At 37.2% G+C, this 24276-nt stretch overlaps 1 protein-coding gene across 2 annotated transcripts; it reads right to left on the bottom strand.

Moving 5' to 3' along the window:
* Positions 1-874: 874 nt before the first annotated feature.
* HEATR2_1 (HEAT repeat-containing protein 2) lies at positions 875-21029 on the bottom strand. Of its 2 annotated transcripts, XM_051217481.1 has the most exons (9): positions 20126-21029; positions 19982-20086; positions 18734-19167; positions 15826-16419; positions 13639-13887; positions 12710-13078; positions 9230-9530; positions 3630-4081; positions 875-1765 (listed from the first exon to the last, which is right to left on the bottom strand). In XM_051217481.1, the coding sequence occupies exons 1-9, from the start codon at positions 20958-20960 to the stop codon at positions 1442-1444; spliced, it is 3663 nt and encodes a 1220-aa protein (XP_051064893.1). In that variant the 5' UTR covers positions 20961-21029; the 3' UTR covers positions 875-1441. The 2 variants fall into 2 exon arrangements, with proteins under 2 accessions (XP_051064893.1, XP_051064894.1); XM_051217482.1 differs by lacking the exons at positions 13639-13887; positions 15826-16419; positions 18734-19167; positions 19982-20086; positions 20126-21029 and adding an exon at positions 9889-12179 and having other exon boundaries at positions 12710-13149.
* Between the last annotated feature and the right edge of the window lie 3247 nt (positions 21030-24276).

Below are 24276 nucleotides of genomic sequence, written 5' to 3'. Positions count from 1 at the left end.
ATTGCAACCCTCTTTGGTATTATGCTAACATCACCAACATTTAATCACGTCGTCAGTCTGCACCAACTAGCAGCCAATAACTTCACGAACTAACGTCGTGTTGGTTTCGTTGTACCTAGTCTTTTTACAATTTAAGCCTTGTGCTGGCCTGCACTGTATGGGGGGGGCATTGTTTAAATTTTTTGACTTGTACTCTTATGTCTATAACTTATAAATTAACTAAGTATTTGGATACTAATAAAATACCGGTTACTCTGACCGAAGGAGATGTGGCAAGGTTTAAACCCAAGACTTAGTGGCTAAAAGTTTAGAATCCTAACCACTAGAAATACTTTAAAGACATTTAAACCCCAAATATGGTGCAGAGTTGAATGAGTAAACCAACATTTGGTCGCTCGGTTACAACATTCCACATTATTTAGAATAAACTTCATCACTAGAATGCAAACTAAAAGTCGAATGAAAGTTTAAAAAAGCTTTTAAACACCAATAAATCTAGTACATTATCGGTAAATATATGGCACACTGACAGCTAGGAGGGATTTCAAAACTGATCTAAGACCTAATCAATCGGAATGCAGCTTTTATGAAAGAGCTCTTTATTAAAAAAAACATGATATAGGGATTAAAGATGATAAATGAACCTATTACAGGGTGATTATCCATATATTGGGCTATAAATCCTAATATCCTTAACGTTTTAAAATCCTAATACGCCTAACTCTAACAACCCAATCTTAACGTCTACGCTCTAAACTTAATTACTCGTTACACACAAAAAAACTCTTCATTCAATCCATCAAACATTCAAAATCTAATCAAAAACATGATATCCAACAATAAACTATTCATAATGGCATTTTTAATATTTAAAATCAGCTTTTATTATTTTGATTGTTCGTTGAAGATCGTTGGTAAAGTATATCTATACTGGATTACCTTAGTAAACGTAAAAAAAATTACGTGATACCAGGAAGCACCCATTAAATACATACAAAAGTGTACATATACACAAATCTTTGTGTGTATATCTGTCAGTTAGCGCAAAAACTACAATTCATGTATATATGATTTAAAGGTGAAAAACTGATCACCCAATAATCTAAAACAAAAAAGAAACACCGAAAAAGAAAGGAACAACATTCTCAGTAGTAGTTTCTTTTATTTACTTGTAATTTCACATAAATAAATAAAAAATATATGTAACCTATCGTCATAAGTTGTACATTTTGTATTAAAATGTTGTAACACAAAGACTAGCCAATAAAAACAAAAGTTAATTAGAAAAAAATTTTGCCAACAGCAGTGTAAAACTTAATTAGATATGTGGGAGCATAGATTATCCAAAAATGTAGCCAATACCACTTCACAATTTCAATCCTTTTATCACTCGTTTCTCATTCATCTCGGTCATTTTATCGATAATATTTTCTTGTGAACATTACTGAGAATGTGAATGACAAAATTCTAATAGTTTATCACATAATTGAGATGAATGATGACATAATTTAGCTTTGTTTAAAACTTTAATCACCAGATCTGGAGCGAATTGATTGATTCTCAAGAGAACACGTGATACACTGGCACGTATTCGTGAATTAGGATCATCTAAATGAATAATGAGGTTATTTAGGAAATCTTCTATAACAGCAGTATAAACTGGATTTAATTGCTGAGATGTTTTAATGGTTGTTGTTGATGATGTTAACATTGGAATAAGTAGACGAATCCATGCATTGATTGTTTCACAGATAAGTAATCGTATCTAGTTATAAATCCGGAAAGAAAGAAAAAAGACAGAACAAACCATATGTCAGTACTGCTTGATAGCTGTGAAACTTATTGCTTTCGTGCCCTATAAAGTTTGCTTGCTAAATTGTACTACTTAATAAGATTCAGTAAGTAATATCAAATTCGATCAAGTTTACGATATGATGTGCAACGTATCTGGGTTCCTGTGTATCATCATTACGAATTGTTTGAATGAATCTGCAATATTCTCCGTATTTATTATAGAAAAGTGATAATTTATTTATATGTAAAACAATCTTTGAGTATTTTTCAGATGTAACAGCTTCCAAGTTTTGTGTTTTTAGTCACAGTTCCGATTATTGACAGCTACTGTAAATTTTGACACAGCTAGTAGCTGGATAAGTGGATTATATGTTTGTAAATAATCTTTATACACCTATTCCAGGAAGAATCACCCTTTCGATTGCATACATTGAAGCGTACAAACACTACAGACATATAAAGAATTGAAGTTTGTAAATATCTTACATCTATTTTGAAATAATGCTACCGATTTACAGATTGGAATTTTGAGCATAATTCAGTCATTTCGTTAGACTCTCCAACATACATACGAAACGGCCGTTCAGTGTTTCCAGATTTTCAATGATGGCCTAACAATGATCGATTCGTGATTTCAATCGAAAACTCAACAATCACCACAACCCCATACTGATATATATATATATATATATATATATATATATATATATATATATATATATATATATATATTACTGTTGACAGCAACAAGGTATAACTGTATATATATCTATGAAATTGTTTTGTGAGATGACCAGTTCCAATGTCAAAACAACAAGCTTCTTATTCCCGAGTTCAACCAGCTATTTGGTCCAAAAAATGAAAGTATTCAGATGTTTAAGCCCTAATATACATGCAGTAGTCTCCAAACCCAAGATACAAGGAGAAAATTTATCCACGAAATAACAAAATTTTTCATCATAATTTGACAATAACTGTTTAAACGAAAAACTAAACTATAACATTTAGCTCACTAGTAACTTACTTCAAGATACTAATGAAGTTCTAGAGAGAATGATGTTCAGAAAAGGTACCTATGGTAGTGCATGATCATTGAACTAAATCACAAACTGATTAAATTTGGAATTGCACCGCTGGACCACGAGACGTAAAGGTCGTGTTTCGATCCCCAGTTCGACGTTGCGTGAGCACTGCTGAGGAGTCACATACTAGGATGTAACAGCAGTCTAGTGCTCCATGAATTTTAGTCATACCCCAAACGAAACTAGTCTACGATGAATAGAATTTCGAGTACTGTATACCTAAGATCAAGATGAGAAGTGCTGATTAGTCCATTATGCAACTGGTTAGCGCCTACAGATGGACTCAAGTTATCAGATTTTCATGTTTATCCCATAGTAACTCATAGAAATATTTTGCCACTGTAACTTTTGCCACTCGGGTTTTGGCATATATATTTTTGTTTCGTTCCAATTTTTACCCTGAATTGGGAACATTCCAGTGAAATATTATGTCCGCAAGTTACTAAACTGTAGAATTATAGTAAAACTTGATTTACAATATTATTACACTAATGAAATTGTAAAAACAGAATCTGAAAATTGTATTAGCGATAAGTAGAACAAAGTCTAAGTGAGCCGTTCATGTAACTACACGATTAATTATTTTTTCTTCTAATATATGGAACTATTCATCTGACTAAATTGATATTTAACTACGAGGTAAATCTTATTACTGTCAATACACTAATTAATAATAATAATAATAATAATAATAATAATAGTAATAATAATAATAATAGTCAAAGAGGTCAGTAATGGGAAAGTAGAACTTACTTGATCTTTCGAATCATTAAGACGCTTAATAAAATTACCATAAAAACGATAGACTTGATCACCAAATGAATTGGCCAGTGGACAATAAGGCAATAATACACTATGTTCTTTGACCAATTCATGATTACTACTGCTAACAGTATTAGTAATAGTAGTAGTAAGCGGTTGAATCCATGTAGGTGAATTGAGAAAATCTATAACTCGATTTCCTTCATAATGATTTTGATTACCGTTAGACAACTCCATCGATGATGAAGATGCCGGTGATATTGGTGGTGAAGGTATAAGAAGACCATTAAAGAATATGGTCAAACAAAGACAAGCTAAACGTCTGGTCCCTTCCAAATCATCATCTAATAATGAGCCTAAACGTGCCAACATCAAAGATAACAAGGAGCCAGATAAACTTGGTAGATTACTATATTTTGGAAAGGATTGTATCTCATTGTTAGCTGTAAATAATTAAATAAATAGAATTGTGAGAAAAAATATATGAAGTGATTACAATCAATGAATTAAGGACAGTTTACACTACGGACTGACGATATCAGTTGAAGGAACTAAAGACTAGCACACACAAGATCGAACACATAATTTACAGGTCGAGTGGTGAGCACGACATCTTTATACAAGTTGGAAGTAAAGTTCTACGCAAGTAACATAGATCAATCAATTAAAGAGGTTATAAAGTTGTACCTGTTGAAGAAGATTTATGAAAGGTATATATGAAGGCCACTGCCAGGCTGGTAAGAGCAGGACTACATTGGAAGAATGTAATCGCTGTTGTGAGCAACCCTAAATGAAGTCGATGATATGTGACATTAATTATTGAACTGATACCTCACATTTATTTATTTATTTAAACATATAAACATTGGTACAAAAGGGCACCGAATACATATACGCCACACAAGTCAATTGCTTTGTGTGTGATACTGCAGCGGTGTGAAAACCGAAGCAGGTGACTTTCTTAGAGGATCACACCCGGACCCTTCGACCTGAAGGTCTGATCCACAAGGCAGTGGAGCAACGTTAGGAGATACAGTCCCATGGTAGCCGGCGACCAACAATTGGTTCATACGCCTTTTGTTCCCTCAGGACCCTGGAGCCCATATGCATCATTGGTTTAGAATCAGGATTCCCCGACCTCCCTAGGTGGATTCTCCATATCCACCAACCCGCCAGACATTCGCTTTTCGTTCTCACAATTTTATTAAAAAAAACCCTCTGCAAGAAAGCAATTAAGTATACAGTTCTAATATACAAATAGTCTCTTCCTATCAAAGTATTCTTTGGAAACACAATATTTGTACGCCACATTATTTATACCGTCATTAGAAACATTCAGTCGTCACGTCTAGTAATAAAATATAAAACAATGATTTCAAAAAATAAGTCAATTTTCACCATAGTAAACAGTTTCTATGTAAATCTATTACGGATTTTAATCCGTTTACAATTCACAAATGAGACATCCACTACAAAACATGCATTATTCAATCTTTTACGGTTGTCAAACATGATCTTGAGAAGTAGAAAACATATGTAAGCTACTAGTAATTTGATAACCGGTGTTTTAGATCAATGGATCGTGTATGTTGGGAACGTCGAGTGACCAGTTTAAGTAAGACTCAGAGTACTAGACAAAGATGGTAAATAGGTTGATAAGAATGAATACTTGTCTCGTATTAAGATAAATAAGCTATCTAGTGTTTCTTGGTTTTTAATGGTTGTCCGTGATGTAAGTTCCAGTCAATCAGGATCAATGTGAAATCTGACGTATGTGCACACGTACAAGTTGCTACATTACATAGCTAGATAAAATTATCGAGACAAATCGTAAAGTGGTGGGCATGGTAATAATATCAGGAAGAAGAACCGATAAGGAATCTAGGCTGCTCGTAAGGGTTTATGTATCATTGGTCCGGTCGATAAGTCTTACTTACTTACGCCTGTTACTCTCAATGGAGCATAGGCCGCTGACCAGCATTCTCCAACCCACTCTGTCCTGAGCCTTCTTTTCTAGTTCCATCCAATTCTTGTTCATTTTTCTCATGTCTATCTCCATTTCTCGGCGTAATGTGTTCTTTGGTCTTCCTCTTTTCCTTTGACCTTCAGGATTCCAAGTGAGGGCTTGTCTTGTGACGCAGCTGGGTGCTTTCCTCAATGTGTGTCCTATCCACTTCCAGCGCTTCTTCCTGATTTCTTCCTCCACTGGGATCTGGTTTGTTCTCTCCCACAGTACGTTGTTGCTAATAGTGTCCGGCCAATGGATCTGAAGTATTTTGCGTAGACAATTGTTAATAAACACCTGTATTTTCTGGATGATGGCTTTTGTAGTTCTCCAGGTTTCTGCCCCATACAGTAGAACTGTCTTGACATTTGTATTGAAAATCCTGACCTTGGTATTGGTTGACAGTTGCTTGGAGTTCAAGATGTTCCTCAGTTCTAAATATGCTGCTCTTGCTTTGCCGATCCGCGCCTTCACATCTGCATCAGATCCACCCTGTTCATCAATGATGCTGCCCAAACATGTAAAGGTTTTTACATGTTCCAAATCTTCTCCGTCAATTGTGATTGGATTGGTGCATGCTGTGCTGTATCGGAGAATCCTGTTTTTCCCTTTGTGTATATTGAGACCTACTGCTGCTGAGGCTGCTGCTACACTGGTCGTCTTCTCCTGCATTTGTTGTTGCGATTGCGATAGGAGGGCAAGATCATCTGCGAAGTCTAGATCGTCCAGCTGCATCCTAGGTGTCCAGTGTATCCCGCGTTTCCCTTCAGACGTTGACGTCTTCATGATCCAGTCGATCACCAGGAGAAAGAGAAAGGGTGAGAGTAAGCAACCTTGCCTAACACCGGTCTTCACTTTGAACGACTTTGTCAACTGTCCTCCATGCACGATTTTGCAGTGTAATCCATCATATGAGTTCTGTATGATATTGACTATCTTCTGAGGCACGCCGTAGTGTCGAAGAAGTTTCCATAGTGTTGTTCTGTCCACGCTGTCAAATGCCTTTTCGTAGTCAATGAAGTTGATGTAGAGTGATGAATTCCATTCAATTGATTGTTCCACAATGATCCGTAGAGTTGCGATTTGGTCTGTACACGATCTATCCTTACGGAATCCTGCCTGTTGGTCACGAAGTTGGGCGTCTACGCAGTCCTTCATCCTGTTTAACAATACCCTGTTGAAGACTTTTCCCGGTATTGAGAGAAGAGTGATGCCCCTGTAGTTATCACACTTGCTGAGATCGCCTTTCTTCGGTATTTTGATCAGTAGTCCTTCTTTCCAGTCTGTTGGTACTTGTTCCTCATCCCAAATCTTATTGAAGAGAATGTGGAGTATCCTTGCAGTTGCCGCTACGTCTGCTTTTAGTGCCTCTGCTGGAATGTTGTCCGGTCCTGCTGCTTTGCCACTCTTGATTTGTCTGATGGCCATGCTGATTTCTTCAATTGTTGGTGGGCCAACATTGATTGGGAGGTCCGTGGGTGCTGCTTCGATGTTGGGTGGGTTCAGTGGAGCTGGTCGATACAACAGTTCTTTGAAGTGTTCTACCCACCTGTTTTGTTGCTCTTCAATGTTGGTGATTACCTTGCCTTCCCTGCTTTTCACTGGTCGTTCTGGTTTGCGGCGATTTCCAGAGAGTTTCTTTGTCGTGTCATACAATTGTCTCATGTTTCCTTCTCTTGCAGCCTTTTCCGCCGTCGTTGCTAAATCTTCCACATATTTACGTTTGTCGGTTCTGATGCTCCTCTTCACTTGTTTGTTTATTTCCGTGTATTCAGCTTGTGCCTTGGCTTTTTCTGTTCTTGTTCGGCTGGTATTGATCGCTGCCTTCTTGTTCCTCCTTTCTTGAATCTTATCCAGTGTACCAACAGTGATCCATTCCTTGTGGTGGTGCTTCTTGTGACCCAGGACCTCATGACATGTTGAAGTGATTGCCTCTTTGATCCCCTTCCAGTTGCTCTCCACAGTAGTTCCTTCTCCATTGAGTAGATCATGAAAGGCCTGGGACTTGTTACTGAGGTCTATCTTGAATTTGTTGAGTTTGTTAGTATCCTGGAGAAAGGCCGTATTGAACTTTTGTGATACTGTCTGCCCCGTTGTCCAGTGCTTCTTGAGTTTCAATTTCATCTTGGCGACCAGTAAGTGATGATCTGATGCTATATCAGCTCCTCTCTTGGTTCTCACGTCCTCTATAGTCCTCCTGAACGTTTTGTTGATGCAAATATGGTCGATTTGGTTTTGTGTAGAGTGATCCGGTGAAGTCCATGTGGTTTTGTGTATGCGTTTATGTGGTAATATGGTGCCGCCTATGACCAGCTTATTGAAGGCACATAGATTTGCAAATCTCTCACCATTTTCGTTTCTTTCTCCCAGTCCGTGTCGTCCCATGATGTCTTCATACCCAGTGTTGTCCGTTCCAACCTTGGCGTTGAAATCTCCCATCAGAATGGTCAGGTCCTTTGTTGGGCACTTCTGGACTATTGACTGCAGCCTATTGTAGAATTGATCTTTAGCGTCTTCATTGTAATCGTTGGTAGGCGCATAGCATTGGATGATGTTCATTGAAATGCCCTCTTTCTTTGTTTTAAACGAGGCTTTGATGATCCTTGGTCCATGAGATTCCCATCCTATAAGTGCATTTTGCGCTTGTTTGGACAGCATCAATGCAACTCCTTGTGTATGTGGTGCATTTTCTTCTTCATGGCCGGAGTATAACAGGAACTCTCCTGTAGTTAGTCGTTGTTGTCCAACTTGTGTCCAATGTGTTTCACTAATCCCAAGTACCTCTAGGTTGTATCTTCTCATTTCTGCAGCAATTTGGAAGGCTCTTCCGGTGTCCCACATTGTACGAACATTCCATGTACCTAAATAAATGGTCGCTCTGGTTGTCAGAAGGGGCATCGGCCTCGTAACTTCCGAAGGGATTCGGCTTTCATCATGAGGCGTCATAATTCTTCTAAATGAAGATCTCCTGACTCCCAGGGCAGAGTTTAAAAGGTTTGAATAATTTTTTCTGGTTAGCGTTTTTTTAGCGAGTTAGTTTTCTACGGGATAAGTCGCTGTTCTCTAATTGGCGGTATCATTACGTTATATATTGAAAGGGCACAATGCTACAAATTATAATAGATAGTCTCCACCTAGTTACATAGCTCAATCGAATTGTCAGTCATTTCATGGAGTAATGTCGTCTTGGTTTTCGTCATTATAGCTTTCTTCCAGTCTACTCCTACACCAAACAACACTTCCCGTTGAGGTAGGCGGCGGTTGGGTACAAGCACATACGTCACAAACACCTCAGTTGATGGGGATTCACTACCTCACCAATGAATTTGCCTTCTTTACCTAGTACCTCATACGTAACCTCAGCGTTGCCCACTCAGTGGCCCCAAAATACACGAGCGATGTTTCGAAGACACCTATAAGTGAATACTAGTAACCTACAAGTATCCTCTACTAGAAATGGGCATGGTTCATACCCATAAATTAGAATAGAGAGAACTGCTGTGCAGTAGACTCATCCTTCGGTTGATGGACTAGAAAATTAAACAAATTCCATACACCTATTATGTATAAAGGATAATTAACTTACAATTAGTATTATTAATATCACAGACTTCCTCTCTATTTGTTAACTCTTGCATAATCTCATGCATAGATTCAATGTTGTTAGTTAAAAGCCAATTATCTATGTTGATTTCACTGTTAGTTCGTAAATTCAAAACAATTTCAGATAAATGATACATTGATACAGCACTAGCTAATAATGCTAAATAACTTGTAATAGCTGCTTTTCGCATGGCTTCTGATGTACGACCAGCTCTCCATACACATACGGGTAAAATTAATTTAGAAAAACAATAGTCCAAATATTTTGGGGATGATAATACTTCCTAGAAAGTTAAAATTTAAAAAAAGATAAAAAGGTACAAATTGGTTCAAGTGTCAGATATGTGACAATGTCATTTTAAAAAAATAAACTGTCAAATATCGTGAATTAACTGGAGATGGAATTGTACCAGTGGATGTCAACTTAGTGGTTTGAAAGTTAAGCGTCAAATGCACTAAATGAAGTTCCTAGGATTGATCCAAGGTGAGGTCGTGAATGTACACTGCTAAAGAGTCTTATACTAAGATATTACAGCTGTTCAGGACGTTTTAGTTTTTAATAGTTGTCCAGTGTCAGTTCGTGACGTAGACCATGAGATAATTGAATTGAAGTGATAATTGTTTAGTTATTAAGGCACCCACCTATCAAAGATTTAAAGAACAGAGGAGGGTTAAAAACCTATTCTCACTAAGGTGGGTTAAAAATTTGGATGCAGCGTAGGCTGCTGACCAAAATTTTGCAACCAACTCTATCTTCAGATTTCCTTTCCAGTTCTTTCCAATTGTTACTCATTCTTTTGGTGCCTGCCTTTGATTTACGGCGCAATGTGTTCTTGCGTCCACCTCTTTTCCTCCTGACTTCGAGATTCCAAGTTGGGGATTGTTTCGTGATGCAGTCTGATGATTTCTGTAATGTTTGTCTTTTCTTAACTTCCTCTCTAGCTGGAAGTTGTTTTGTTCTCTGTCATAGTAAGCTGTTGGTGGTGGTACCCGGTCAACGGATATTGAATATCTTGCGTAAAAAATCGTTTGTAAATACCTGTACCTTTTTGATGATAGTTGTAGTTTTCAAATTTCAACTCTCTACAATAGAACTGTCTTGACGTTTATATTGAAGATTTTGACTTTGGTATTGGCTGACAGTTATTCTGAGTTGCATATGTTCTTTAACTATAGGGATGCTATCCTTGATTTTCTAGTCCTTTCCTTTACATCTACATCGGATACTCCTTGTTTATCAAGGATGCTGCCTAGACACATAAACGCTTTCACCACTTCCAGTGCTTTCCTATCAAATGTGATTAGGTTGGTGCTCTCTGTGTTGTATTTCACTATCATGATTTTTACTTTGTGTATGATGAGGCATACTGGCTGTCTTCATATGCATTTGTTGGTGTACGGAACAGGAGAACTGGGTCGTCTGTGAAGTCCAGATCGTCAAGCTGCATCCAAGCTGTCCATTATATTCAGTGCTTCCCCTCAGATGTGTAGGCCTTCATAATCCAGTCGACCGCCAGAAGAAATAGAAAGAGTGAAAGTAAGTTGTTTTGTCTGACACCGGTCCTCTCTTGGAATGCGCCTATCAGCTGACATCCATGCAGCGCTTTGAAGTAATTTCTGTCTTATGAATTGTGTGATATTGACAATCTCTTCAGGTACACCATAGTGTTAAAGACAAATGCTTTCTCAAAATCAAGGAATTTGATGTATAATGACGCGTTTCATCCAATTAATTGCTCAACAATGATTCGTAGTATCGCGATGAGGTCGGTGCACAAGCGATCCTTACGAAATCCAGCCTGCAGATCTCGAAGTTGGGCGTCTACTGAATCTTCCATCCGATTTGACAACGATCTGTTTAAAATCTTCTCCTGTCCCTGATAGTAGTGTGATATCTGTAGTCCTCACACTTGCTCAGATCGCCTTTCTTCGGTATCTTGATGAGATGTCCTTCCTCCCAAATTTCCCTGAATGGAACATGGAGTATCTTTGCAGTTGCCTGTATGCCTGACTTCAGTGCTTCGGCTGGTACATTGTCAGGTCCTGCTGTTCTTCTACTCATGGTTTGTCTAGTGGCCATGCTGATTTCTTCGATCGTTGGTGAAGTGACAGGTATGGGAAGGTTTGTAGGTGCTGCCCCGATGTCCGATGGGTTTAGTGGAGCTGGTCTATTCAAGAGTTCTTCAGTGTTCTATTCACCTGTTCCTCTGTTCTTGAATCTTAGTGATTGGCTTGCCTTCTTTGTCCTTGACCGGTCTCTCTAGTTTGCTATATCCCTGCTTGTTTTTTCGTTGTATCATATCGTTGTCGCATATTTCCTTCTCTTGCAACTTTTTCGGTTGCCATTGATAGATCTTCGACGTATTTAAGCTTGTCAGCTCTAATGTTCCTCTTCACTATCTTGTTTGCTTCTGAATATTCTGAGTATGCCTTCACTTTCTCCACTCTTGTTCAACCGTTATTAATTGGTGTGTTATTGTTCATTCTTCCCTGAATCCTACCCAGAGTTTTGATCGAGATACATTCTTTATAATGATGCTTCTTGAGGCCCAGCACCTCCTGGCACGTTGAAGCTAGTACTTCTCTGATTCGCTTCCAGTTGTTCTCCGTATTAGTTTCCTCTTTTTTGAGTAGGTCTTTTGAACCTTGGAACTCGTTGCTGAGAGCTCTCTTGAATTCATTGAGCTTATCGGCATCTCGAAGAAAGACTGTATTAAACTTTTGCAAAGCCGTTTCTCCAGTTGTGAAGTGAATCTTCAGCATCAGTCTAATCCATTTGTAAAACGAAACATAATTAGATTGATTTGATATTGTGAAAAATTTCAGATTTCTACAAACCATGTAGTATGAGCAATAATATTTAGTAGAAACATCTCGTACATTTTACAACTGAAATAATAATGTTGAAAAGTTGAAAAGCAATATGACTCCATCTGAAATAAAAAAAATCCGAAAAAATTAACTACCCAAACTGTTAACGAATTTACATAGGTACGTACATGTTGTAATAATAGTTGGCTATGATTGACAGCACTCTAATATCAAGTCAGTAACTAAACCCAGTTGCCTAAAACAAATTAGTTGGAACGGGGTTCAAACCTGCGACTTAGTAATTGTGACACACTAAACAGGGAGTCACCATTCCACAATATTGTTAAATAAGACTTATGCAACAATTACATCAACCTTTAAATAACTAATACCATGTAAAAAAAAATCTAATATTGAATAATTTAAAATTTAGATGATGTTATTCACTGATCAGATAGTCAATGGATATGAAGGGTTTATAACTTCCCGCATTTAATACTTAGAACTGTAAATCGTTAGCCTCTGTTGGCACAAATTTATCTTGAGATGGGCTTCCTCGATGTCAATCAATATTTACTATAAACAATGAATAATAATAATAATAATAGTAATAATAATAATAATAATAATAATAATAATAATGTAAACTTACTCTGATCTGATTATTATCTGTCAGTTTTGTAAGCAACATTAAACCACGTAGACGAAGTTCAGCCTCACTAGCTAATGTTAATGGATCTGTACCGCCGGGTGATTTATCAAACTGACTACTATTACTACTACCATTGTCAACACCACCGCCACAGGGTGCACGATTTAATCGACAACCACGTTCTAAAAGATCCAGCACAGCTGCTAAACATTCTTTTTTATTTTGACTATTATTATCATGATTATTAAATGTGAATAATAGTGCCGGTCCAGTAGCTATTTGTAAACAACGTGAAAGTATCGCTAATCCAACTGAACGTGGATTCCATGAAATAGATTTTTTCAAATCTTCATTTAATCTACAAATTAACTGAGTAACAAGAGAAAAAACGACCAACTATGCAACTGAAAACGAAAGTTTGAATTTACATTAAATATATGTATTTTCAACAAAGGACTGATGCTATTTACTTTACGTAGTCGGATAGTGTTACTTATAAGTAACTATTATTTTATTGCATATGTTTTCCTATAACATATATTTATCAACTCATTTACCAGATAAAAATTAGAGTATTTCGGTTTGAGCCATATTTCTAGTAAAACGGGCTAGTGATACTATGCAGTTGTCCAAATTCATGTAGTTGGAGTAGGATTCGGACCACTGAGTTGGTGAACCGAATTCTCACACAATCGGTGGGTCATCGCTTCATACATATTGTCTTGAACTTTTTAAAATTTACAGTCATCTCTTTCGATATATACTTTATAGTTGACCAGGGTTTATCAACAATCTTAAGGAGCATATATGTGTAAACGATATTATAAATAGTAGTATGAATTACGCATACATGTATATAAATACAGTTTATAAAAATAAACCTACCAAAAAGTGATCGAGTTTTAACGACGCACAAAAAATAAACTTACCTTAGGCATGCAGCTGAAAAACAGTTGATCCATATGACTAACTGTTGTTGAATTTACTTCAAAGTCCTCCTCAGTGGAGAGATGATATTGTTTGGATAAATTTATACAGTCACGGTGACAGGCTGCTAACCATTGCATGAGTTTATCACATGAACTAAGAACTGTACGACCGAAATCTGATGAAATCAAATCATTTTCTGGCCAAATTGCACCCGATCCAAGAATTATTTCAAACAAACATGAACGGATCTAAAGTTAAGGTGGGAAAAACTCTTAGGACAGTATATTCGGGGCAATACGTAACGGAAATGACAGACACTGAACGAAAAGGTTTTCTTTGGACGACTAGACACAAATTCAGTTTTTATCAAGGTGTATGAAACTGCCAATTATCGAATGATTGAAAAGCTTCAGCTCTCAACTAACAAGGTCACAGTTTCGAACTTCATTCAGCCTTATTCCGCCCTCACAACTGGGTAGCAGTATTATTAACTGTTAACACGAAGACAGTGGTTTACAGTAGAGTGACGTGTCTGTGTACGTGGCTAGTTACTGTACAACAGCGTTTTTCATGTGCAATTTCAAATAATATGATCTGAATTCAAAACGGGCTGACAGAGTTCTACCTACTATAACAATATCACAAACGAAAATGCCCTATGACAACAAATAGAGCAGTGACGGAGAATTAACAAGAGGTAAGTAGAAATAATGGTTTCTATATTCCTAATAATGATAGGCATTGTCGTAAAGGATTGTAAAATATGTGAGTGTAGAAAAGATATTGGATGAAAAGGTACTGAATAGGGAAATACATTTATTAACTACAAAAACAACGGATACTCGTTAGGTGCAAACCACATCACCATAAGTTTCCAGTGTCCCTCCCACAGTTTTATCGAATAAGTAAATAACTTTTTTCTATGTAGACTAAGTAAACTAAGATCTCATACTTTTGTGAATACTCTTTAGATTCTTGCGGTTACTTCTTTTATTTACTTGATATACATAAATTATGGTGCGACGGAGCACCAAGGAAGGTATGCAACATACAAAATAAAAAGACATTATAAAGGAATGAGTGAGTGAAGGAGAGTACAATAGTCAAGTATTGATTTGTGTGTGGACTGTGATACTACCCGGGTGACCAAACCGAAGCAGATGGTTTTCTTAGGGGGCTACACCCGGAACCTGCTACCTAAATGTCTGATCCACAAGGCAGTGAAGCAACATTAGGAGATGAAGCCCCATGGTAGCCGGTGACCAACGATTTGTTCCTTCAGGATCCTGGAGCTCATGTGCACCATTGACTTGAAATCAGGGTTTTCCAACTCCCCTAGACGGACCCTCCGTGTCCACCAAGCCGGTCAGAGCGCTAGACATTTGTTGTTCGTTCTCTCAATTTCGTAAACAAAACCCCCGCCTCGAGAAGGCAGTAATTAGGACTTCCCTGACAGTGGCTGTATATGCGTAGACATATGAGAGCATTTCGAGAGGGAGAGTGGACTCACCCCACTCTCGGCCGTACTAGGGCATTCGGGGGGCCACCGAACACTGTTTCAAGATGGTGATACTAACTAAATTATCGTCACTGTGCCCAAATACATTGTATTACCAATGTGGTGTTGTTACCGAATGTCAGCTATCTTTCGGAGACAATTATGATCGAACACCGAGTCACTGGATATCCTAGGCTAGCGTCGGACAAGTTTTACAAGCATAGAGCAGAAATGCTCTTACCAACGAGTTGCAAACATAATCTTTAAAAGCCAGACAAACAGCACTAAGGCGTCAAAGATAACTCGGATTGATATAAGCTGCTCTTTAAGTTACTAATTAGGAGAATATGTGGTTACTTGTTATATGTAATAAATGGATCAACCAATCAGCTTGAGAAGGCAACCTGAACAACTTAATTTAAGTCTTGTAAAGACATAAGTGCCTGGTTTTCAACTGTATCTCTTTTATAGAAGTCGGTAGTACTGTTGGATTGTTCGGATTAATATGTAATCGGTTTGGGGTTTGATGAAACTGGCATAACATATAGTTTACCGAGATCCACATACGAATAATAATTTAAAGGCTCCATATATGGAAAAAAATACCAGGACATTCCCGTCTCGTAAGCATTTATATAATGTACAACTTCATGCATAATACAGTGAAAAATGTTATCTACTTACTTACCTGGTTGTCTTGAATTACTAATTTTGCTGCGTTATAAGTAGCTTGAATAATATTTTTATGACTATCATCATTCAATTGTAAAGTTTCTAAAGTATCCCCTTGTTGTTGCTGTTGTTCTGTTTCCTTTTTTAATAAAACAATCGCTTCTTCAAGATGTTTAATACACACTTGAACACATTCTAATAGACCTGCTTTGGCATTAATCGATATGACAGAGATTAATTCATTTTGACAAAGATAAGAGATAATCTTATGTAATGTACTATAATTGATTGGTGTATAGGTCTCCTTGACATGACCACTTTTCATTTGATAATCATTATTTTCATTAGTTTCATTTCCATGAATACAATGACTATCATCAGAAGTAGTAGCAGTACTGGTAGTATTAGCGAAAGCATTAGTCACATTAGTAGAACACTTATTCAATGATGAGTCACGCTTTAACTCTTTCATTTCGTCAGTTATTATTAATTGGTTTAATGGACTACCATGAAGTAAACCAGATAAAAGGAGTAGATGGCCAGCTAATGATGATGGTGCAGCAGATTCTGTACAACGATCAAGACATGGTTCCAGTAAATGCCACCAAAACTAGACAAGAAACAAATAGATAAGTAGACAATTGTGAAAAATAGGATATATGTAACTGAATAACCAATGGTTCTTAAGTTACTTGGCTATATACAAACACAAATCGAAGATGGTAATGCATTAGTAACCGATTTTTTATTAAGTCAATAAATAAAAGACTGTGAATCATGAACGGTGCCAAAATCTAAATGACGTTGAGAATTATTAGTGGCTGAAAGGGTGAGCACCCCTTGAAAGACCTGAAGGCCTTGAACTCAATCCCTGGTTGGATTATGGATACGAACTGCTGAGTATCATACCAGAAAATAAATATCTAGTCTTTCATTTACAATGTTTAAATAGTCACTATGGCGTAAACTACAAAGTATCAGTTGTTTGGACCTATTCGTTTTTCTGAAGGAAAAAGCACTGGAGTTTACACCATGATACATGCAAATCATGAGTTTGTTTTCAGGAGCCAAAAAGAATCCCTACAAAGTTTATTACCTCGAATGGTGAGTGGAAGAAGTATTTTACCACTAACAGGAAACCCAGTCTCGGAAATTCCAGCAACTTTATGATACCTACGGTACTTGATGTGATTAAACTGTTGGTGGTACAATACCCCTCCCCATTTCCCGTTAAGACAGAACAAACTGCTTGAGAATTCCCTTCAGCTGTGAGTTTTATCGATATACTTTTGGTATACTCGTACTAGGCGCATAACTAAGCAATCATACTATCGGATTTCTGAACATAGTCCTGTTTAGTTGACCGAAAAAAATTCCAAATGACGAAAAGCTCCCCTCCGGGACATCAGATCACCACACCGAGACAAATTTAGCCTTTATGTTTATCTAAAGAATTCTGTTGAACTTGTTCTATGTTCCTATAATCCGCCTGTTGGACACATCGGAAGCCATAGGAATACATATCCATAAATTTACATTTTGTATGCAGAAAACTTTGTACATACCCCTCATTTGACCTTGCTTACGTTTCGGAAAATATTCGTAATCATAACTCAAGAAAACATTTTTATTTTAGGACATAAAAATTGGTGCGAAAATATTCATCGATTTATTGGTTGTAATGTGTATAAATGGTTTACGAGTGGGTTTGAGTAACTGATGTTTATCGTCAGTTGCTATTGTTGTGAGAAGTGTGCATTTATAGAGTAGTAGTCTCATTTTTCGTGTAAACTTGCTAATAAGAAAATAAATTTGGCTAGTTTACTAACATACCAAGTATGAGAATGTATAGGCGTATATTTAATCTAATACTTATTTTTTATTTAAAAACGCTCCCGCAATACATCCAAAAAATTTAGGATAAATTTTGATAGGTAAATGAGATTTCTTCCATGAGATCTAATTAACTGTAAACAGTAAATGGGTCATCCATTAAAAAAACAGGATACATGAACTTTAATCTTCCTAGTAATTCAATCCATTTAAGCAAATCACACATCGGTATACACTTCAATTTCAATTCCACGTTTAACTTAAATCTTTTTCCACTATTTGTTTGAATAATTCGTTAATCTACCTAGAATTATACAGATATTGAGGGGAATTGATAAATAGCATTGGAATTTGCAAATATTAGACCTTATGTTTAAAAGTCATAAATAAACAAACTTGCGTAAATCTAATCAAAATATCTGAGTTAGTCATTTAAAACAGCAGATCAAAGACAGAACTAATTCCCTATTTACTGAAACACCATTTCCTCATATTAATATACCAACGAATAAAAACCAATATTTAAACATCATGCATAATGATCTAAAACTTTTCCAAGTTATTAAGAAGGATTTAAACGCTGAAATAGCTGTTACTAGGTTGGGACTGAAGTTTCAGTGGTGCGATTGGAAAAACTGGAGTTTGGAGAGCTCAATTATGACTTTCTACTCAAAAGGTAAAAAGCTTCTAGGATGGCGTTTGCCAGTAATCATTCAATGAGAAAAAGACTGATTTTTCTAACAGGTGCCGCTTTAATGTGTCAAATAAAGTGGATAGTAGTATAGGGATCAGCCGTTCCCCGAAGGATTATCTCGTGGACTCTACTAATTAGATTAGAATTAAGTAAACATTGGACATATTTGAATATTTTAACTTCTAGAAATCAGTTCGACTAGAAACTAAGTCAATGAACTTTATTTCAATTGAGTAGAACACTAGACTGGTGTTCAAAAAAGAACAAGTGATATATGGTGATTGGTCCTCGAGGTCTCTGAACTGTTCCACTAAAACATTATCTTGTACTCCTGAAACATTCTTACGAAATAAGTATCAAACGGATAATCTAAGTACTAAAAATATTAAAAACTCACCTTAGTGGGGATCATGCAACCCAAAACTTGAGCAGCAATAAATAATTGATTGATAATTTTAATTGCCTCGTTGGCTTCAGATAAACTAAACACCTGAGATGTGGCATGTGTAACGACTAAACTCATTACATCTACTCTGTCAGCAGTGGTTGTACTTGACGAAGATGTTTCCTTCCGAAATGAAACTATAGGCATCATATTTATTAAAGACATATTTCCCACAGGTGATATTCGACTAAGTGCATCAGCTAGACCATTTGCAATACCCGTTAAAAGATGTTGAGTATGTTGAGTAGCAGATTCTTCAAGATGTAATATTAATATGGGTATTAAACTGGCTGCTTTTAAACGCGTTGCTTCTTGCCAGTCTGAAAGATCTTTACATAAACCTGGAAATAGTTTGGATGCCGATCTGTAGACAAGCTCTCGACAACCTGTAGAAAAGCATACTCTTTCAATAAACATTTATGGTAGCATATTATTACGAAAATAAAGTAGCTTGGCTCAACGTGTGGAAGAAAAAACTACAGTAAGTGTACTATTAGTGTTGTTAATATCTTCAATAAAATGACCGTTAAAGATAGGAAATAGTCAACTACTTGCCAACGAAAAGTGATTCCCCAATATAAATTTGATGGCTCCCGAAACGTCTAAGTACTCACATGACAATCAGCATTTTCAAGAGAAGGGTTTTGAAATACACCCCTGGCCTGAATAGATACGCCTTACATTATATGACGTTGACCCTTGATTTGAATGCGTAATCCTTGTGTCAACCAACTACCCGATTGGTTTAATATGAAAAGTAAATCCTGCCATTTTCGCCTGACCACAAATTTTGGCTCGGTGTTTTTTTTAGAGAATGATTATAAAACAGTGAGAAGACGCCCGCATCAGTGTTTACATAAATAATATGCTTTGTGGAATTAGTCAAACGTAATATGGAATTTACTGTATTCGACTCAGTACTAAGGTTGTCAATGAAGGAGCAAACTTAATAGGACACTTTCCGCTTTACTGAAACAAGGACATGGACTTATGGAAAACTGCGTTGATATCGAAGAGAATGAATCGTATCGCTAAATTTAGTTCATCAGTTCGAATTCATATTAAGTACAAAATTAAATTGTTTTAACAGGTAACATCATGACTCTTAACTTAATGTGACAACAGCAAATTACTGATGCAGTTTAAGCTTTGGATTAATCAAGCACCTTTGTAAGGATACTACTTCCTTGGAAAACATACCCAGTATTGGTCGTTTGCACCCACATGGATAGTGAAATGGAGGACCGTGATCGAAATCCAGTTTATCTTTCAGCTGCTCTTCGTTCTCTTTTTCAAACTTAAGTCCTGAAAGCTTACAAAGTTTAATCAACCTTCCTAACTTACCTATATGATGCCACAATTTTGTAGCAACCATACGGATTTCATCTGATTCGTCAATGAAACCGGAAAGAAGTAGAGGCAATAACTTTGTTTGATATGAATACCGATCAGGTAAATCCAACAACCATGAGCCCACAAGTTCAATAACAGCTCGTCTAACTGCTGATGACGAATCAAAAAGTCTTTGGGTTAATGGTGCGATAACATTTTCAACAAGCTTTCCCTGGCTGTGCAGCAAAACCTTTTCAAGAGCGACCACAGTTTCTAATCTAACTTTCGAATGTTGATGTGTAAGATTTGACAACATAGGCAGTAAAATAGACTCCGAAATTTGATAAAATCGATGGCATTTTCTCTGCGATAAAACCACTGCAATTTTACAAGACAATTTTTTAATTTCATGATATGGATCGACAAGTGTCTTTTGAATTACTGAGATATAATCATCGACAAATGGAGATATCTCATCAGTTCTATTCAGCAAAATATATAAGAGATTAAGTGTGGAGTAGCGAATCTCTTCGGAATGTTCTATTATTTCTTTCTGTCCTAAACGCATAACCAGCACAGGCACTAATAATGCAAGCAAAGGTGTCACATCATTAGTTACATCTATGGACAGCTTTAAAACTTTCACTGCAAGTTCGCGATTGACCTCAACAGGATCATTCAAAGTCTTTGCCAGATTTTCTGCTACTGAACTAAAAATGGTACTTTCTTTATCGCTGTTAGTATTCAAGTAGTCTTCCACAGACTTCAATGCTTTTTTTCGAACGAACCTGTCTTCATCCGTTAGTAATGTAATATATCGAGCAATATTACACAGACTATCACTCATATTGAGGTGATTGATTTGTTGCACTTAGTAGCAACCGTACAAACAAAGCCTCAAACCTGCCACTCTACATAAGACATTCAATGTCTCGAGTTCATAGGTCCATCAATGATCTTACATTATCATAATCCAATGAAGTTGAGTACTATTCTTATTACTTAGTGCGGATCATTTATTTAGGATTATAAGCCAATTAGAATATTTCAGGTTCAGAGTTCTAAACTTTTGATTTAAGAATTTCATTTTCACTTTGGAAAGGATAAGAGGTTAACTGACCTGTGTTAGTCGTGACAATGGTGGACAACTTTCTTTAGAAAGCGACGACAAATGGAGCTTTATTTATGTGTTGAGGTATTGAGCTTCATTCATTGGCGACTCAATAGGAAAGTCAGTAGTCAGATGACAAGTAACTTGTCCTCGGCTTGTGAACCTTTTAATACTTTCCTCATAAGTTTTCTGTTCTGGTAGACAAGAAAAGCTAAGGCATATTAAGTGAAACTTTAGCACTAAGTAATTTGAAAACTGCGATCGAGTAGCTTCTGATCCTGTTATATGAAAGCCGAAACAGTTTCATTTAGCAGTCAGGCATCATATAGGAGCTTCATCATCCCATAAATCAACTTAGTTGCGGTACTTTGAAACTTTTCCAACATTTCTCTGTCTCTTTTTCGTCAGGGCTGGTTTCTACCCAGCACTCGAGTTTAGGAGGCATGAATACTGCATACAAAGTCAGAAATGTTTTAGCATCGACATGGTCCAGAATGGTCTGGAAGGTCGTAAAAGAAGCCCGGGACGCTTTATAGGGGCGTGTAGCGGTAAATAAATCCCCAAGATAAATAGCTCTGTAAGTTTTCGACATTGGATACTGACCACATTAGTTTTAATGGACTCACCTAGCTGAAGGCGCCCGGTGATGCATCCGCACCAGATCACGAGTGGGAACGCCGTGCTCAACAACCTCTGCAGTCGCTAGCCAGATTAGATCAGACGGTCCTCGATATATTGATAGCCTATTAAATTTATCTTCGAACCTTCTCGCTCCTCTCTTTTGATTTCACTTGGTGGGAACGCTTCATATTAAGTGTTACTGGTTAAAGCGTTGCCAAACTCCGAATACCTGTGGCATCTTCAAGCGCGATTTGGTCGGGTCTTAGTTGGACCCCTACGCTCAGTGAGAGTAGAGTACTAAGGTGAATTTGTTTTTTACTTTTAGTTCACTTCAGAGCATAACCTGTCCTCTCTTCAGTTAGTAGGACCAAGACCTTGTATCAACCATATATCATACTAAATTTCTGTTAACTATGGATCATGGAACATTTCAGATCAAACAATCAACGTTTCAATCAAAGAATTCTTAAAAAATAACATTCTTGTTCTCAAATGTGATAATGAATAAAAAACACACCGAAGTTGAAATTCATTACTAGTGAGTTTCTAGTGTCCTTGTATACAAATGGTAGTGGTGAATAAATCCCGTAATAAATAGTTCTTTAAGTCCACGACTTTGATGCTGACCTCACTGTATTTATTGAACACACATACGTGAAGTCGATCAGTTACGCATCTGCACCGAGTGGGTAAGCTGTGCTACTCATCCCTTGCTTCTGACAGCCATCTCAGATCAGACGCTTTTCAACATATCGATAACATTCAAAATATATATTCGAACCACTTCATTTATGATTTTTGACTTCAGTGGGTTGGTGTACTTCGATTATGAAGGTTGAAGCGGTAAATAAATTCCCAAAGTCAGTAGCTCTGTAAGTCTTCGACATCTGATGCTGACTGCATTAGTTTTAATGGACTCACCCAGCCGAAGGCGATTGGTCATGCATCCGCATCAGATCATGAGTGACTACGCCAGGCTTCACTTCTATAACCGCTAGTCAGATCAGATTAGTCAATTCTCGATATATTGATACTCTACCAAATATATCTCTGAACCTCTTGACCTCTGACTTTTGATTTTACTTGGATTGGCACGTTTCGATCATAGAAAAGTGTTACTGGTTAGGGCATTGTTAAACTCCAAATACTTGTCTCACCTTTAGAGTATTACGTGTACAGGCATTGTAAGACTCAGAATACCAGTTGCACTTTTACTGTGATCACCCGATTCGCGCATTCGTGAGTTGAAACTGTACAATTCGAAGATTTTTCATTCTGATTTGTCATATTTTAAAGGTCGCAGCATACTGCTTTTTAAGCAATTTAGGGGAACCGATGAAACCTTACCAAAAATATTTATCCGAGTAAACAAGTAAAAAGCAGAAGAAGAAACACAACACAGATGTTGAAAACGTTCGGCTGATGTCGTCAATTACCCGGCCCCACTTAATTTGTTATTAACCGTTCTTCTACGTCTTGGAAATATACCCAAGACTAAGTTACGCGCGCTTTTCGAACGGGAAGTTTAGTCCTAAAGTGATTTGCATATATCAAACTTTTGCTGTGTTCTTACGCAACAAAAGTACCATTTCAGTTCTAAAGAATCTATCCTGAGCCATACGTTCGGTAGATTACTTTTTTTTAGTTTCACCATATTTAATAGTTACCTGTGGTTTTGCCTCAACTTACTATCCGTTTTTTTTGTTTTTCACGCATAGACTAGTTTCAGTTTATATCACTCGTTTTTACCTATTTTTGTCCGCTTTCAGTGTGCTTTTCAGTATTTTTTAAAGGTCTTAGGCTTTTGCAAGCATCTATAACATAGTTTGCTTCAACACAGTCATGAAAAACTCATGCAAACGTCCGGGATGCCGTTTCGCTGTTACAACTGGCATGCAGTGCGACAACTGGAAAGGTTGGTTCCACGAAGCATGCACAGATCTGACAGCAACTGCTTACAACAGACTCAGCAAGTCAGAGCAAAAGTGGGTGTGTGTCATGTGCAGCACAGACTCTGTAGTCTTGCTGAGTAACATCATTGTCCTACTGACAGGCCTCCGGAACAAGTTGTCAGTTAACTTGGATAACGACAGTAAAAAAAACCGGTAGACAAACAAGACCGTGCGACGGACACAAAAATAGGGATGCCGATAGGTATACCACCGATGGAGCATCCGTCAACACTAATGATGACGTCTCGAGGCTCAGCACCATCATTACGTCGACGGTACTAGACTCCTTAAGCAAACTCGGGTCTCCCAGCTTAGGGTCCCTGAACACAACAGTGGTTCCCAAAACCCTGTAGGTGATTCGACCCACGTTAAGAGAGCCCAAAAGAACCAGGCATCACTGCCTAAGCCGAGCAACCCAAGTGTTGCTGTACGGAAAATAACTGGTGATTTGGTCGCACAGTCTACCCCCAAGTCTGTTC

The sequence above is a fragment of the Schistosoma haematobium genome, chromosome 5 (genome assembly GCF_000699445.3).
Source record: "Schistosoma haematobium chromosome 5, whole genome shotgun sequence".
Taxonomy (NCBI): Eukaryota; Metazoa; Platyhelminthes; class Trematoda; order Strigeidida; family Schistosomatidae; genus Schistosoma; species Schistosoma haematobium.
The sequence above is the reverse complement of the archived record's forward strand: the minus strand, read 5'-3'. Positions and strand labels throughout refer to the sequence as shown.

Excerpts from the sequence above, each read along its gene's own strand:
- HEATR2_1 (XM_051217481.1), bottom strand. The coding sequence starts at position 20,960 with ATGAGTGATAGTCTGTGTAATATTGCTCGATATATTACATTACTAACG. Across the intron at positions 20,087-20,125 it reads AAAATTGTGGCATCATATAG|GACTTAAGTTTGAAAAAGAG; the intron begins GTAAGTTAGGAA and ends GTAAGCTTTCAG. Across the intron at positions 1,766-3,629 it reads TTAATGATTCGAAAGATCAA|ATACGATTACTTATCTGTGA; the intron begins GTAAGTTCTACT and ends ATTTATAACTAG.